At 32.3% G+C, this 17,608-nt stretch overlaps 1 protein-coding gene across 2 annotated transcripts in view; it reads left to right on the top strand.

The window, feature by feature from the left end:
• The first annotated feature begins 1,919 nt into the window (after positions 1–1,919).
• LOC145322425 (doublesex- and mab-3-related transcription factor A2-like) overlaps positions 1,920–17,608 on the top strand; it is a 25,493-nt gene continuing 9,804 nt past the window's right edge. For both annotated transcript variants that reach the window (XM_080164416.1, XM_080164417.1), the window contains exons 1-4: positions 1,920–2,021; positions 2,769–2,860; positions 3,269–3,382; positions 16,396–16,474. In XM_080164416.1, the coding sequence (XP_080020542.1) occupies positions 1,955–2,021; positions 2,769–2,860; positions 3,269–3,382; positions 16,396–16,474 (352 nt within the window). In that variant the 5' untranslated portion in view covers positions 1,920–1,954. The remainder of the gene's footprint in view (positions 2,022–2,768; positions 2,861–3,268; positions 3,383–16,395; positions 16,475–17,608) is intronic.

Genomic DNA, 17,608 nt, shown 5'->3' on the forward strand with positions numbered 1-17,608 from the left:
AAGTAACCAATGATTAAGTTTAATAATAAATCAAAACAAAAAAATTTCCTTATTAGTTCATAAAAATCTTACAATTACAATTCTCATAAAAAAATATTTCTTTATAATGAAGAAGTCTTACAAAAATATTAATTTCCGTTTTATTGAAAAATAACTATATTACACATTATATGTTTCCAAATTATTTGCCGCCAACAATGTAAACTGAGAGGTTGAGGGAGGCGTAATTTGGCGGCAAATTTGTGGTATAATATATCTCTTCAATTGTTATGTATCAGAACTGTAGGGGGGGGGGGGAGACAGAGAAGGAGTTATATCTAGAAAAGGAATATGAGAGGAAGAGTGTAAAAGAGAGAGAGAGAGAGAGAGAGAGAGAGAGAGTGAGAGAAATTGGTAGAGCGAGGATTATGAAACAAATGTAGAGACTGTATCAGGGAAGCTTTATAGAGCATGTATCTTGTCCGGTTCAAAACTTCATCCCGCCCCCTCCCCCCATACACACACTCCAAGAGAGGGAAACACATCTATATTTTAGATAAGGGATAGAAAATGCGGGGAGAAGTTGAGAAAAAATGGGAAGTATCCAAAATGTGTCACCAGAGAATATTCAGGGATGCAGGGATAAGACAATGAATTATATATATTTCCTCAATTGTTGACGAAATTCCACCTTCAGTATGGCAAATTCGGGTTGAAGACAAGTTTCTTTATCTTTTTTAATAGTCATTGTACCCTTTCACCCTGGAAAATGTTAATTTTTGGCGGCCCCCGTTTTAGGTTACAATCTAGGGAATGGATACAGGGGCAAAAAGAAGGGGAATATGGTATTAAAGGGGTTAGGTTTGGTAAAGTTTGGTTGGTTATAATATGTTTCTGTTTCCAGTTAAACAGTGGCAGTTTTAGTCATAAGGACGAACATTGAAAAAGTTATTTAGAAAACAAAAAAAGAGACAAAAATATTTTACCAATTTTTTGAATTGTTATTACTTCTTTTAATAGAATTTATTAAAAGCTGTAGTTTATAAATAATATTAGTTCTATAAAGTTAAAAATATGATATTTTCTCTGACAACTAATTGAAGATAATTGACATCTCATCTCTGTTTCACTTTATATACTTGAAAACTTTTTTATGGAAAATATTTTGGTTTCCATAAATATTTGAATTTATACATGTATATGTTTATGAAGTTTATTTTTTGAGGGTTTAATACCTATAGAATAAATATAAATATAAAAATAAAACAATTATAAGAAACATTTTACTTAAGTAATAATATTTTGCTTTGTGAATATTAAAATTCATTAAAATATAAAATATTTTATTGTTGGCATCAGTTTCGATTTGATAATGGTTATTTTTTACTGACAGAAAAAAATACAAAATGAACACTTCGTGATAAAAGTAATAGCATTTTCAGTATAGCTTAGAAACCGATAAATATCCGCTAAATTAGAACTGGTTCTCAGCTATTTGTGAAAAGTCATGTATAGCATCAAATTAAAGACAATTTTCTACGAATATTAAAATTAAAATAATAGAATTGATAATAGTTTCGTTATAGTACATTCCTTTAGTCACTCCGGGTTTACAAAACTAGTGGAATCTTAATCTTCGTGAAAAACTGTCTATGATACGATGCGATAATAATTATTTCTCGCATCGTATTATAAACGGCTTTCCGTGGATACATAATGTACAATTATGAGATTAAAACTAGTTTTGTTAGCCCCGAGGTGCCGAAGGCACCGGCTAAAAAAACTGGTTTTAATCTTATGATTGTACATTTTTGTATTCGTAGAAAGCTGGATGTAATACGATGCTAGACATAGTTTTTTCGTATGGATGAGAACCGGTTCGAATGAATACGAGAAATAATTATTATTACACCATAAAATGATCAATTCTTATCTTTATTAGAAAAAAAATTATCCATATGAATTTTAACTAAAAATGCACCAATCGTCTCCTTCCTCTCAAGAAATGATGTTCCAAAATGCTTTGCTTATGAGAAATACAGGTAGAACAAATATACAAATTTAGTAGCGCAGCTAAAATTATTTATTAAGGTCTTTACACTGTTTATCTATTACCGAGTAATAAGTTGGTCATCCAAGGACTTCAGGATATTGTTTATTTTAACTGGACATGTTGTATTATTGCCCAGAAGAGATATTAGGTTAAGTAATACCCAAGAGACAACCAACTCTTTAAATGAATTAAATGGATGACTATAAGTCATTTACTATGCTTTATTATCACTCAGTAAACATAAAACATATAAGCTACAAACATTATATAGATAAGCTAACCACATATACTTGTAGAAACATGGATGTCAAATAATACGAAAAAGTGAGTGCAGACTTTTCAACAACCAACAAAAGTACAATTTATACATTTTTGACAAAAATAGCTGTATTTTTGTCAATTTTAATATTAGCTTAAAATTGGCAATATTTTTGTTCTATCCGAAAATCTTTATCAATTTCATAAACACAAGTTGATGTCATTAATAGACGAAGCCCAATCTGTACTACTTTTGCACCACTTTTGATTCCTGTGACGTCATAAAAATGAGGGATTCTCCATCTCTATTTTAGGGGTTTTCTGTCTCACTTCTCCTCTCATCTCCCTCATTTTTATAACGCCACAGGAATCAAAAGTGTTACAGATTGGGCTTAGTCTTATTAAAACATATATAAAATTCCATAGGTATAGTAGGAAAATTAACATATATTGTGACAAAAAAATATTCCTCTTTTAGATGTGGGCGAGGGTGTATCAAACAATGAGAGATATCAAAGAACTCCCAAGTGTGCTCGCTGCAGAAATCATGGACTTGTTTCAGCTCTTAAGGTAACCTTTAAACACATTTTTTGTCAAAAAAGATAATATTGACATCACTTTTTTTGTGTTTTTTTGCCACTCTATAATTCACTTTAAATGTCCGCCCGTTAGTTAGTCAGTCAGTCCATAGGGGGGAAGTGATTTTGTTAGCTGCTATTGAATATAGATGGCTGTTTTTTGTTGTTGTTAAGAATCCTAATTGAGCATCCAGTATGTAATTTACTTTGTCCGTCAGTCATGCTACAAAATATTAATTTATAGAAATAATAAAAAGGTTTCGTGATGAAAGTTTTCGTTTTCTCAAATAAATCTATTCTCGATACTAAAAATGCTCTTTAAATCTCCTTTTCCGTAAACCCATCTATGATTTTTTGTGCCACTCTATTTAAGGATGTTGACGTTCTTGTTTATTTGTAGGGACATAAACGGTACTGCAGATGGCGTGACTGTATGTGCGCCAAGTGTACACTTATAGCAGAGAGACAGAGAGTTATGGCGGCTCAAGTAGCACTAAGGAGACAACAGGCTCAGGTATAAGTAGTTCATTTTTATGGCACAAGATGCCACCAGTCAAGTAGCACTAAGGAGACAACAGGCTCAGGTAGAATTAGTTCATTTTATGGCACAAGATGTCACCAGTGAAGTAGCTTTAAGGAGACAACAGGCTCAGGTAGAATTAGTTCATTTTTATGGCACAAGATGTCACCAGTCATCGGGGGAGGGGGGGGGGGCAGGGATAAGAGATCTGAACCTTTCTTTAGACTTTGCTTTAGAACTGAAAAAGCCTAGGGTCTGTATGAAGATTAAGTTTAGTGGTTTGCAAGATTTCAGGGGCGTCAAAGCTTTTTTATTTTGGGGGGGTAAAATTTTTTTAAGAGGGGGGGGTGTAATTTGCATTTTGGGGGGGGGGGGTAATCACTCCTCTATCCCCCCCCCCCCCTTGGACGTCTATGCAAGATCTTACTACTTTATATAAAAACTAGCAGCTAGGCCCCTAGAACATCTAGGGGCACTCAAGATGGGAGGAGGAAAAGTCGACCCCTACGTTTTCAATTAAAGTTTTAAAAAGAAAATGAAAAAAAAATTATGGGGCGGGTCATCTTTTATTCTCCTAAAAATTGTTTTAAACCTTGCTTGGACCTTTAAGAAGCTCCATTGTAAAGGAGAACCATATCGGTTCTGCGGTTAGCGAGTTCCTTCGCTACAGACAAAAACGCTTACTACTTTACTTAATGAAACGGGTAAGCAAAGTAAATTCCTGAGTATCTATTGTATTAATAAAAATGTTCATGTGTTAAAGTAAACTTTAAAATAAATTGTTAAACCAACAATCCGGCCATGTCAAACTTTCTTGTTGATATTTTAACTTAAGATAGAACAGTTAGGGAGTTGAATCCATTTTTATAGAAGCAGAAACATAATCTATGATTATGGTTTGGACCCTATAAAACTGTAATCTACCCTTCCACTTTCCCCTCTCTTGGTGAAGATATCTTCAACGCCGATACGATTTTTGAAATGTAAGATTCCACTTTCAATAGAGGCGAAACTGGAATCATACATTCATGTTTACATATCAGCGTATTCATAAACATTGATTTCCTTATTTATATTGACATAATAGTAATGTATCATTCTACTTTCAATAGAGACAAAACTGGAATGATACATTCAAGATAACATGTCATATATTTAAATCGACATAGTAGAAATTGTACATATTAGTTAGTTTTTTTTATATTTTTATTAGTTTGAAGTTTTTAAGAAAAAAAGGACCTAAAAATAAAGGTTGCTAACACTTAACAATCAGGCCCATTTCCAGACCTTAGTAGTTTAATCCCCCCCCCCCCCCCCACATATCATCTCAGATCCTATTAGAGTTAGATGGCAAAAAAAATTGTGCATGTTGCCTGTTAAATAATAAATTTCCGACTTTAAGTGAGACAAAGTCATTTTTTGCTTACTTCACCCTTTCATTTAACAACTTTCTTTTTAAGGTTAATTAAAATGTTAAATGGATGTAATTTCCTTATTTTTGAAGCTAGAACAATTTTTTCAGAAAATCTTTATCTTAAAGTAAATTTTATATTAGAAATCTCAAAACATAAATTTTCTTATTCGTTTGCTTAACAACTTTGGGCACTTTTACTGAATTATTTAATATCTATAATACAAAGTAGAACGATGTCTTTCTGTCTATCTGTCTGTCCATCCGGCTGTCCCTTAAGATCTCAGTAACAACTGAACCGATCAGATTCTACTCTTCAGGGTATATACCTGTTGTGGTTTTAAGCTATTTTCTTGAGGGGTGGGACAACCCAAACCCCCAAAAAATGAAAATTCCCCCCCCCCAAAAAAAAAATATTCTGGTGATGCTCATAAATTATGGGCGCAGCACCAGAATTTTATTTTTTTATTTTTTATTTTTAAAATTTTTTTTTTAAAATTACCTCATGGGGCAAAGCTCCTAGAGGCTAGGGGCGAAGCTGCTAGTACTTAATAACCTAACCATTCAAAATCCAATAAAAGTCCCCAAAGTTGTTAAGCCAGCCAATAAGAAAACGTTATTGTAAAACTTTGGGGACTAGTGTAATAAACAGTCCATTGTTCACCTCTCTCTATGCTAGTTCCCAAAGTTTTACAATAACGTTTTCATTTTTGTTTGCTTAACATCTTTTGGGACTTTTACTGAATTTTAATTGGTTAGTTAATTTAGTATAGTGTCGAAACGTTTCAACCACTGATGGCAAATTACAGTAGGGGTATTTTTGGGAATGTACATCTTTTATCGGCTATTGTCTTAAACCCATCAGATCCCTGGTGGCGATAAACTTGAATTAAAGTACCTAGAGGTTTTGGACCAGCTAGGAAGGTAATTTCAGTCCAATGTTCCCTACCTCCCTGAGTACAATAAAAGTTGTATACAGGGAGGGAAAAATGGACGAAAAATTAAATAAAGTCTGTCTATAATAACATGAGAAAACAGAATGAGAAGGACAGTAGCACCCTGTAATCGATATCAGAAAGACCTGAATGTCCATTTAAAACATTTGACGAAGCTTTTTATATCATCTATAATACAAAGTAGCTTGATGTCTGTCCGTCTGTCCGTCTGTCTGTCCCTTAAGATCTCGGTAACCACTGAACCAATTGGATTCTACTCTTCAGGGTATATACCTATTGGTCCTGTGGTGGTTTTAAGCTATTTTCTTGGGGGGTGGGACACATTGGTTGATGAAAACTGGCATTGTCAAAACTAAACAGCCAAGATTAGTTGTTTATTGCATCTGTTTTTCCAGTTTTGTTAGTCCTGAAGGGGCGAAGGCCCAGTCTAACAAAACTGGTGTTCATATTACAACTTTTTATTTTACTATTTGTAGAAAAATGTCTATAATACAATACATTATACAATATATGGTTTAAGTATGGATTAGACGGGTCTGATCCAGCGGATATTAATTGGTTTCGTAGCCATACTGGAAAATCATAAAAAAATCATGGACAGAATGACGGACAGGCAGAAAAGTGAATTGTAGAGTACCATCGCATTTTATTCTTTTTTAGTTAGTATTCGTATCCAGAGAGGGAGGAGACAACTAACTGCTTATTACAATAGTACACAAAGTTTTACAACAATGTTTTCTTATTCATTGGCTTTGGGGATTTTTACTGAATTTTGATTGGTTGATTAAATTGTGTTTATAAACGTTGGAACCACTAATTTTAATCTACAGAAGGGGTTATTTAGAGCGTCATCATTATGGATGTGCATTAATTTATCGGCCATTGTCTTATCTCTTTATATCCCTGATATGTTTCATAATTTTATTTGTTAGCTTTACTTAAAGGGACTGTGAACGAGAATATTTCTCATCAGATTATCAAACCTTAAAATCATCTCATTAATATAATATCAAATATAGGGCAAAACTGTCTCTCGTTCTTTTAAAAACGGCTTTTTCCGACGATTTTTACTATGTCCAAGTTTGGGGAAAAAATTTCCGGACTATATAAATGTGCAGTTAATTGTCTTTTTTTCCTTCTATAGCTAAAACTAAACTTTTTAACATAGTTCTCTATTTTTCCTAACGGTTAAGCTGACTTTTAACAATATCCTTGCTGTAAACCAATGTATAGTTACTTAAAAATTGATAAAATAAGTAATATTTTTATTGAAAACCAAATACAATAACAAAGCTAGAAACAGGTTATTTTATTAGTATCCAAGTAACTTTAGATGGCCCATCTCTCGCCCACCTTTAATTACAAATTTGTAAATAATAAAGGTGCAATATTTCTTTATAAACCAGGAATAAGGTATAACCAACAAGGAAATTAATTCGAAAATTGATTTGGGGGGCAAAATAACGCAACCTTTATTAAATTGCCTATTTCAGCTGTCGTTGGGGGGCAAAATTTGTATTTCACAATCGAGAAATTATAGGGTAATTGTGGCATTCTCTTAATATTAAGCTCTGTTTGTAAACAAAAAACATATTGATTGCAGACAATAGTTTGTAGGAATAATAAAGAAGGACTGTCCACAAGCAGAAAAAAAATTTAAAGAAGATTTCATGTTAAAATCATCATGATCAAAATTCTGACCTCTAACCATTAAGCTATTCTACACTTTTTTTTGTGCTCCTTTAGTGGCGACTCTTTTAGTTTTCTTTCCCATTTTTTGCATCTCAAAACGCTATATATGTACCCAATTTTAGAATATTTAGAGGTTAAAATTTTCAAAGGGCTTTGATCGCCATGCTGTCATATTAAACCTGTCTATAATCAAACAGAAAAAAAAGTTTAGGAATATAGTTAAATATTTTTGTAATTCCTTTTTTTTTTTCATTTGGACACACCTTACAAAAAAATTCTAGTTTTAGAGATTTATTTTAATAGAAATAATAAATCTAGATGGTCAATCTGGCCTTTTAATCTGTCAAACTGTAAACATTTTTGTTTATTTATACCTTTATACGAACAACAAAAATGTTATGTTTTACGCTTCATATTATACAAGGGAAGAATTTTTTACATGATACATATACCTAAGCATAGCGTTATCCTAAAAAATGTGACTTTTTACAGCAAACTAAATAAAAAAATAACTGCCCTTTAACTTTTGCATCAAAATATGTACACTATCTAACCATTTATTGTCTTGTTGTTTCTTTACTTTTTGCCTATTGTCTGATTTTATGATTATGTATCTCTGTATATCTAATATAAAAAATCTTCGATGTTAACAACCAATTAAAACTTAACACGCACATCACAATAATTGATATAATATATGTGTGGATATATTGACAGGAGAAAATTGTTGTCAATTTGGGTTATTTTTTTTATTTTAGATAAGATTTATTCTTAAAAGAAGAACAATAATAAATGAATTAAATAAATATCATGCCCATTAAATGTACAGTCAAATTTTATGGATATGGTTATTTTATATGAAAATTTCATCTTTCTTATAGTACTCATTTATTTGTCAGTTCGTTCATCCAGTAGGAGGGGAGGGGTTGGGTTTAGGATGTTGATGGGGGTATTGTTGTTTTAGCCAGATGCAAGTATAATTTTATAAGAGTACATGCAGATCTGGTGCAATATCCATTTAATAATATATCAATTACCATAGTATGAATGTTTTAGCACTAACAATTATATCATCTAAAAAACAGGTTTTAAACAAGTATGGTGAAATAGGGTTAAATAATTAATTCGCTTGTTGGTTATAGCTAGCTGTTTATAAACAGTCTGATAAAAGTGTAAACTTATTCTTCAAAGTGGGTTATTTATTGTCCAACACAATAAAAAAGGATATCATTATTTTAAATAATCTATGAGATTCAACCCTTTGTAGACTTTGAGGTATTTTTTTGTCAATAATACAAATTTAAGATAGATCTTTATTACCTAATTACTACATTATAAAAAAACTAATTGGCAATTTTATATTACAAAATAAATTCCTTAAAAGTAACTAAATTGTTTCAACTATATATGACCCCTACAAACATTTTAAGAAACAAAAACGTTCAGATTTTCCTTGTTTTTTCCTTTTTCCCTCCCAAAATACCATAAAATCAATGCATTATTTCTAGATATTTTTGTTAATAGAACGTTTTTGGTTGATCAATGTAGTGAAATGTGCTTAGAAAATGTTACGATTTGATAATCATTTGAAAATTTTTATGTTCACACTCCCTTTAAGTGAAAGCTTTTCATTACATTAAGTTTTAAGTCTTAAGTATGTTTTATAACATATAACATAGGCCAAAGTTAAACTTTATCTGAGAGTGATAGGACAATGGCAGATTGGTTATCACACCTTTTTACATAAAAATGAAATGGTTTTGCAAGGGTAATTAATATTCCATCGTCCTTTACCATTATCCCAAACTTAATTAAATCTATAAGGCCTTTGAATCTAATTTATTAAGCTATTTGAAATATATTTAAATCTATTTTTACAGTTTTAAAGAATCCTGAGATAAGAATTACCTTTACATAAATTCAATCCACCTACAATGAAAGCCAAAATAGACAGGCAAAATTTCTGGATTCTATTTTGTACTTCAGTTTGAATTTTCATTGGTTTGAAATAAATGCACATTTAAAATAACCTTTGTTTATTTTTTGTTATTTATGATTTAGAAATGGTGCCTCTAAATTTTCACGATTCTTAATAAGTAAAGAATTCTATACCTTAATGTTTAAGATCAAAAAGAAAACAAATAAAACACTAAGACAAGTTAACCAAATTCAAGTCAAATCACAACTGCTGCATTGATTTCACATTAAAGAAAGACTGCAAGAAATACAACACTTTAACTGCTGAAAGACTGCCACAAGTAAACCCAATGCCCAAAATTTTAAGCCTTCAGCTTCTATAACAAAAAAAGTTTTAGGCGTTTTAAAATGACATTTATGTGCAATGAAAATTTTGAAAGAATCTAAATGCTAATGTTAGAAATTTTGAAATTAAACTACGTGGCCTAGAAACAAAATTATAAGCTTATTTTTGGCATAAATTTAGGTTGCCAGTAACTAATTATATTTTTACAATAAAAATATCCATTTTTATAGTCACAATCATTAAAAAAATTAAGTTTAACTCGTGTTATACCAAGTGTACTGTACCCTATCAGAAGGCTGAATCAGCTAAGCAACCAAACACAGCTGAGCTTGTATTAGTTTACCCCTTTGTTTCCTCTATGATTTTTGTTTACAAATGCAATTTAAATCTAATTTTTTTCATAGATTTTGACTATGAAATTTGGTGTTTTTATTTTAAAAATCTAATCAGTTACCAGCAATCTTAGTTTCTGACAAAGATAAAGTTATAATTTTTTGTCTAGGCGACGTAATTCAATATTGCTTTTTCTTTTATGAGCATTGAAAATCTTTCAAAATTTTCATTGTACATAATATGCTATTTTGAAATGCCTATAACTTTTTTGTTATTGAAGCTGAAGACTTTAAATTTGGGGTATTGGGTCTACTTGTGGCAGTCTTTTAGCAGTTAAAGCATGGTATTTCTTGCAGGCGTCCTTTTTTTTGAAAATTTTTCAGTAGGTGTTAAAGATCGACCTACACAAAAATTGGTAAGACCTAGAACTAATCTGTAAAAACCTTTTTAACTAAGAATTGTTTATACTTTTCAAATCGGTTAAGAACTTTAAAATAGAGTTAATATTTTTTTCAAAAATGACCAGAGTTGGTGGCGGGGCATTTTCAGGTAATTTTGAAAAAAAATTTAAATATGATTTTTAAGGTCAATTTTTAGGTTTTCCAAAATTCAATATGGGCTTTTTAAGAATTAGGCCAAAAAGTGGGTAGGACAGTGTTTTTTTATGAAAATATTTTATTTTTAAAGAAAATTTTTGCAAAAAAATTAAAATTTCACATCTGTAAAAAAAATGATTTTTGACATAGAAGGAATAGTCTAATCCTTATGAAATTTTTTGTGGATAATCCCTCTAACCTAACCTAATTATGTCTGATTGGCTGTTTTTCATTGATTTTTTTTAGGTTGAAAAAAACGTAATTGGTTTAGCCCCCCTGTGGGGTATTAATCGGTAACGACTTTGAGTCCAATTATATCAAACTTCTAAAAGTCCTAGGATAACCTGATAGTCTTTTCCATAAGCTTTCTAATGGTCTTGGTTTCATTAGAAAATATTTTCTTTCTCCAAAAACTGAAAAATTTCCAGTTTAGCCCGCCCTCACCCTAATGCAAGAAAATTTAACTCTTTCATTTTGTACAAAAATAATTAAATATAAATTTTTGATTAATTGTTTATAAGAAATTGATCAAAGTTTTTGTTTATTAGGCTTATATACCAAATCATGCCTTTTGTTGATAAATTACTTTCAAGCAATCAATCAAAATTTTTGCTATTATCCAAATCATGGTAATTTTACGAAAAAATACTCATAATCAATCAATAAAAATTATTGCTAATTTAATATACCAAATCATGCTGTATTATGATAAAATAATAAGTAATCAATTTGATTGATTGATTGATTAGCCATAGTTTTGTATGGTTTTGACCTGGAGTAGGCTAAGACACTTTTCCATAGAAGTAGGGCTTTCAAGCTCCATGTTGAAGCACATTTTGTCTTGACTTGCTCTCATGAAATCTACTCTTACCTTACCCTTGCCGAATATGGCAGATGTCCCAAATTAAGTCACGGTAATGAATAAAGCTCTCCAAAGAGGAGCTTGGGTTAAGGGTAGTACTGTAAGTAAGTGAGTATTGGGTATCCAAACTTACTCAATAATCCCCATCTTACACAACCAGGGGATGATGCATGATTAATGTTGCAAATGAGAAATTAGAGTCAACCTACAGAGAATTGAACTTGAACTCTCACCACTGTAGCTCAGTGTGCTACCACTAAGCATGACACCCCTACTAAGTAATCAATGAAAATTATGTGGCTTATATATATACAAAATCATACTATTTTTTGATAAATTACTTATAAGCAATCAATGAGAATTATTGCTTATTTGGCTTGCCACACCTTAATCGGTCGGGGGGGGGGGGGGGCGTTCAACGCCCCCCCTAATTATCTCAGTTCCTAATAGAGCTAGAGAGCTAAATTTTTTTGTGCAAGTCCCCTGTTTGATAGTGAATTTCCGTCCTTTTATAAGTCTAAGTCAATTTTTGCTTCCTTCACCCTTTTATTTTACAACCTTTGTTTTTAGGTCTTTTTTTACTAAAAAATTTCAAATGGCTGTAATTTTTTTATTTTTGAAGCTAGAAGATCAATTTTTTTCCAGAAAATGTTTATCTTTATGTAAATTTTACATTAGATATATCAAAATATAAATTTCAGCGGCCGCAGCTGTACTTGACAGCTGCCAGCCGCGCAGTCGGCGGTCGGCGAGAAAACGGCGGCGGCGGATCTTTATGAAATTTTAATACGTTATGTAGGCTTATAAGAAAAGCTTAAGTTTAAAATTTGAAGTATCTAAGTCAAAAATTGCGGCCACAGGAGCCTTTTAAAGATTTCTGGAGACCTGGAGGATCATGACCTGCAGGATCATACCTGGAACCTGAAAGTGACTTGAACTCCTGTATTTCATATAAGGATGTACTACTAGAGGATATTTTAGTATTATGGTATGATAAAATGCTTTGTTTTAGTCAAAAAATTATTTTTGCTCTTTACCTGGATGACCCTGCCAGGTTTGCTGGCATCCTGTGCCCGCAAGGATGGAGATATTCGAAAAATTCCAACTCTCAGTTATGTGTCATACCCATACTTAAAAAGTCACACAGTTTGGGCTCTTTATCTTTCACACACAGAAAATGAGATAGAAAAAACCGGATGGGGGGGCGTTCAACGCCCCCCCCCCCCCGACCGTTAAGGGTTAAGCAATCGATGAAAATTTTGCTCTTTTGGATTATATCGGCCAAATCTTCAATTTTCGTCATAAACTGCTTACAGGAAGGAAGGGATTAAGGGGGGGGGGGGGAAGTTCTGACACATTTGCGTAAACCTGGTGTATAGGCTTTATCTTTGGACTGAGAGGATAGGTTTTTTGGGATAAAATCATTCTTATATGATGAATTTCCCCCAGATTTAAGATTTTTTGGATAGGCCTCCAGGTTCCGGAGCTCCAGGCCTCCAGGTGGTCTCTCTACAGGTAAAAATGAAAAAAAAATTTTTTTAAAGAGTTAGAATTCAGCTTATGAGACAAAATATGTATGTTTTTCTTCAAATATGTGAATAACAATCAAAAAGAAGCATATTTTGTTTTATAAGTTAACCTTTAACTCTTCAAAAAAATCTTATTTTTAATTTTTATCTGTACAGAGACCACCTGGAGGCCTTAAGCTCCGGAACCTGGAGGCCTATCCAAAAAATCTTAAATCTGGGAGAAATTCATCATATAAGAATGATTTTATTCCTAATAACCTATCCTCTCAGTCCAAAGATAAAGCCTATACACCAGGTTTACGCAAATGTGTCAGAACTCCCCCCCCCCCCCCTTATTACTCCTTCTTCTTTTTCTTTTTACTTTTACTGTAAATGTCCATTTATTTACTCCATCCACTTTTAACACACAAATCATACCAAATTGTTCAGTAATTGATCAGTAATTTACCACAAAAATGCACAATTAGATAAGTAATTAACCTTTTAGTGCTTACTTACACGGTGAGAGATTACTAGGGAAATATTAAGATGAAATAAATTGAACAAAAAAATTACAAATATATACAATTGAATTAATTAATAAACGACTTTCTTAAAATAATTTTGATTACTCATTTGATACACTTTTAAAAGAATTTTTTAAAATAAACAAAACAACTTTTATAAAAGGCTCTTTGTATGTCTTGTTTAATCAATTAAGAATATACAACAATGTTTAAATTATATATAAAATCTATGCTTTTTTTCACATTTGACATAATTTTAAACTAGTATGGTACATTTCTATTATGTCGATGTTAAACAAGTAATGGAAGATTACAGAAACATAGATATTAAAAATGTAAACCATGATTCCAGTTTCGCCTCTATTGAAAGTGGAATCTTACATTTCAAAAATCATATCGGCGTTGAAGATATCTTCACTAAGAGAGGCAAAAGTGGAATCTTACATTTCAAAAATCGTATCGGCGTTGAAGATATCTTCACCAAGAGAGGGGAAAGTGGAAGGGTAGATTACAGTTTTATAGGGTCCAAACCATAATCATAGATTATGTTTCTGCTTCTATAAAAATGGATTCAACTCCCTAACTGTAGAATGTTAAAAACAGAATCACATTATTAAATTCATAAGATTAATCATGTACAAATTTGTACATCCAATTTTTTTTTTTTGGGGGGGGGGATGGGGCGAAATGAGGAATTTAAAGGTATGATAGGGGTAATGTGATGATTAAAAAAAATTATTGGGGTAAAATAAGGTGTTTCAACTTTTGAGGGGGGTAATGAGGTAAAAGTGTAAACAAAATAGGTGTTTTAACAGAGCATTTCTATCCTATCCTATTATATAGAAAGGTTTTTTTTGTCTGAAACCTAAGATTTCAATAACTACTGCACCGTTTTAGTTCTCCATTTAGAGAAGTTTCACATAAATTTAATTTTTAGATTTAAGCCTTTGAATGGTTTTGGGCTATTTTTCATAACCCTCCCTGTCCCTTCGAATACAGGTCTTCTAGATGCTAAGGATGCAACCCCAAGTAATAAATAAGCAATGACTAGTTTTACTAAATACCTCTTGAATTTGTAAGTCAACGGTATACTTCCTGGTTTAGCAGGGTAACTACTAAGCTTGGTTAAAGCTGTGACAAGACAGAAATAAGATATTTCTGTGTATACAAAACCATTGTATACATTTGTACACATTTTTAAATTTGCACAAAAATACACAGTGTATACACACACGCCTTTTATTTAACAGTAAAATTAGAAGAATTCAAAGCCAAATTCTTTTGATAAAAAAGTCTTAAGTAACCAAAACTAAATTCTTTAATAGTTTCTGTTTGCTTTTGGGTGAAATTTTAACAAAATACTTCATTGTTTTGTGGCTTTAGAACATTTAAAGTTTCTTTTTTAGTAAATTTAAAACACAGAAACTTCTTACTAGTTTTATGAAAAAGTCTCTTTGGATATTTAAAGATGACTACAACGATAAGGCATTTAATTTTTTTCTCTTAGTTTTTTGAGTTAGATCAAAATACAAGAATACTTGTTGAATTAAACAAGGATGACAACATCCATAAGTAGCGAAGCACAAAAAATTGTGGATGGTAATACATAGAAGTAGATTTAAAGTGTATTTATTTAAATCAAGAATATATTTATTGGAGAAAATAAACACAAAACCTTGTTTTATTTTGTATGATGAAGACGGTTAAAGTAAATTACATACTAGATGCACATAACAATGGGAAAAAATATTTTGAAACTGTTAATGCAAAAAGTTTTAAAATAAGACCAAAAATACCAAAGATATGGGGAAATATGTCAAACATTTAAAAATAGCCCAAAACCTGCTAAAAGGCAGTTTGGCCGCCATTGTTTCTTTTCTAAAAACGCCAGAAATTTAATTTTCATATCTTTCACTGAAATTTTTTTGAAAATTTGACCATAAACACCAAAGATATGTGTAAAAATGTGAAAAATATAAAAGTAGCCAAAAACCTGCAAAAAGGCAGTCTGACTGTCATTGTTGTTTTCTTCAAACTACAGGAAATTTAATTTTGATATCTTTAACTGAAAAAATTTTGAAAATCGGACCATAAACACCAAAGATATGGAGAAAAGTGTGAAAAATATAAAAATAGCCAAAAACCTGCAAAAAGGCAGTCTGACTGTCATTGTTGTTTTCTTCAAACGACAGGAAATTTAGTTTTGATATCTATAACTTTAAAAATTTCGAAAATCGGACCATAAACACCAAAGATAGGGGGAAAAAAGTAAAAAATATAAAAATAGCCAAAAACCTGCAAAAAGGCAGTCTGACCGTCATTGTTGTTTCTTCAAATGACGGGAAATTTAATTTTGATATCTTGAACTGAAAAAATTTTGAAAATCGGACCATAAACACCAAAGATATGGGGAAAATTTGGAAAATATAAAAAAATAGCCTAAAACCTGCTAAAAAGCAGTCCGACCGCCATTGATGTTTTATAGTTAATTGTGCTCCTTAATGATGGGAATGTTGTCAAAAAATTCCAGCTCTCTATCTTTTATAGGAGCTGAGAAAATCACGTTTCCCCCAATTCATTAATTACGGACGGACGGACGGACGGACGGACGGACAGACGGACGGACGGACGGACAGACGGACGGACAGACGGACGGACGGACATTGTGAATTATAGAGTAGCTTCGCTACTAAAAAAGGTCCAGTAGAATCAAGCTATAGTAGCAAATATATATATAAAATTTTATGGAAGAAAAATTAACAATAGAGAAGCGGGGTGTTTCCACCCCCCCTGAAAAAAACCATGTGTGCACAAATGTAACTTTCCATTGGTCCAACATTTATTATTAATATATTATAGGAGGAGGCTGAAGCAAGACAGCTTGGAATAGAAATTTTGAAGCCTGGAGACAGAGCTGAATTAGTTACTGGTGTTACAGGTAACTTACTCAGACGTACAGAAGGACATACCTGTTTTTATCCTCATAATAAAGTAACAGGATGTGTGTGTGTGTACCGAGGGATCTCGCTAACCACTGAACCGATGTGGTTCTCCTTTACAGGGTAACTTCTCATAGGTCCTGGGAAGCTATAACTATTTGGGGGAGGGTACCACCACCTTCCATAAAGAAATCGCCCCTAAAAAAAATGACCCCAAACAAATGCTTTAGCTTTTTCTTTTTAAAACTACAATTGAAAGTGGGGGAGTCGACTTCCCCCCACCTGAAGGGCCACTAGGGACGTATCCGCTAATATAGCATAGTTATAAAGTAAATGTAAAATAATGTAAGGCAGTCAAAATTGGCATAAACATTTCAGTAAGGACATTGAAAAATTAGTTTTTACAGCTAGGCTGCATTAGTACCATCTAAATTTAAGTAGAAATTTATTACAATATAAAAAAAACTATTTGCTTATCACATAGTCTTTGGGGGAGGACAATGGAGGTCAGAAAATAGTCTAAAAATACCCTTAGACATCAATTTCCGAGATCTTTAGCTTCAGGCAATAAGCTTATTACTTTATATTACAGGATAGTTTTCTGTTTCAAGTTTCTTATTAACTTTTATGCTTTGCTACGCTACTTACAATTAAATACATTCTTGGTTATATCTAGTGAAATCATATAAAAGTTAGGCCTCTACCATAGGCGTCCAAGGGGGGGGGTAATGGGCCATTTGGCACCCCCAAACGATTTTGGGGGTGCCGTAGGCACCCCCAAAATTTTGTGAACAATACCCCCCCCAAAAAAAAATTACCCCTACCTTGGGGGTGCCGTAGGCACCCCCAACGATTTTGGGGGGGGTATTTACCCCCCCCAAACCATTTTGGGGGGGTAATTACCCCCCCCCAAAATAAATGTTCTTTAAAAAAAATTTTTGGGGGGGGTATTTACCCCCCCCCCCAAATTGAAAGTTCTTAAAAAAAATTTTACTGAAAATTTTTTTGGGGGGGGAGGGAGTAATCCCCGCCCCCCCCCCCCTAAAAAAAGTCATAGTGTGACTCGAGCCTTGAGGTGTAATATATTTTATGTTCCTCGTTTGGTCTCCTAATAGTTAATGAAAAGTATATCC

This window comes from Acartia tonsa, chromosome 6, assembly GCF_053477335.1.
Source record: "Acartia tonsa isolate MP-2025a chromosome 6, ASM5347733v1, whole genome shotgun sequence".
Lineage (NCBI taxonomy): Eukaryota > Metazoa > Arthropoda > Copepoda > Calanoida > Acartiidae > Acartia > Acartia tonsa.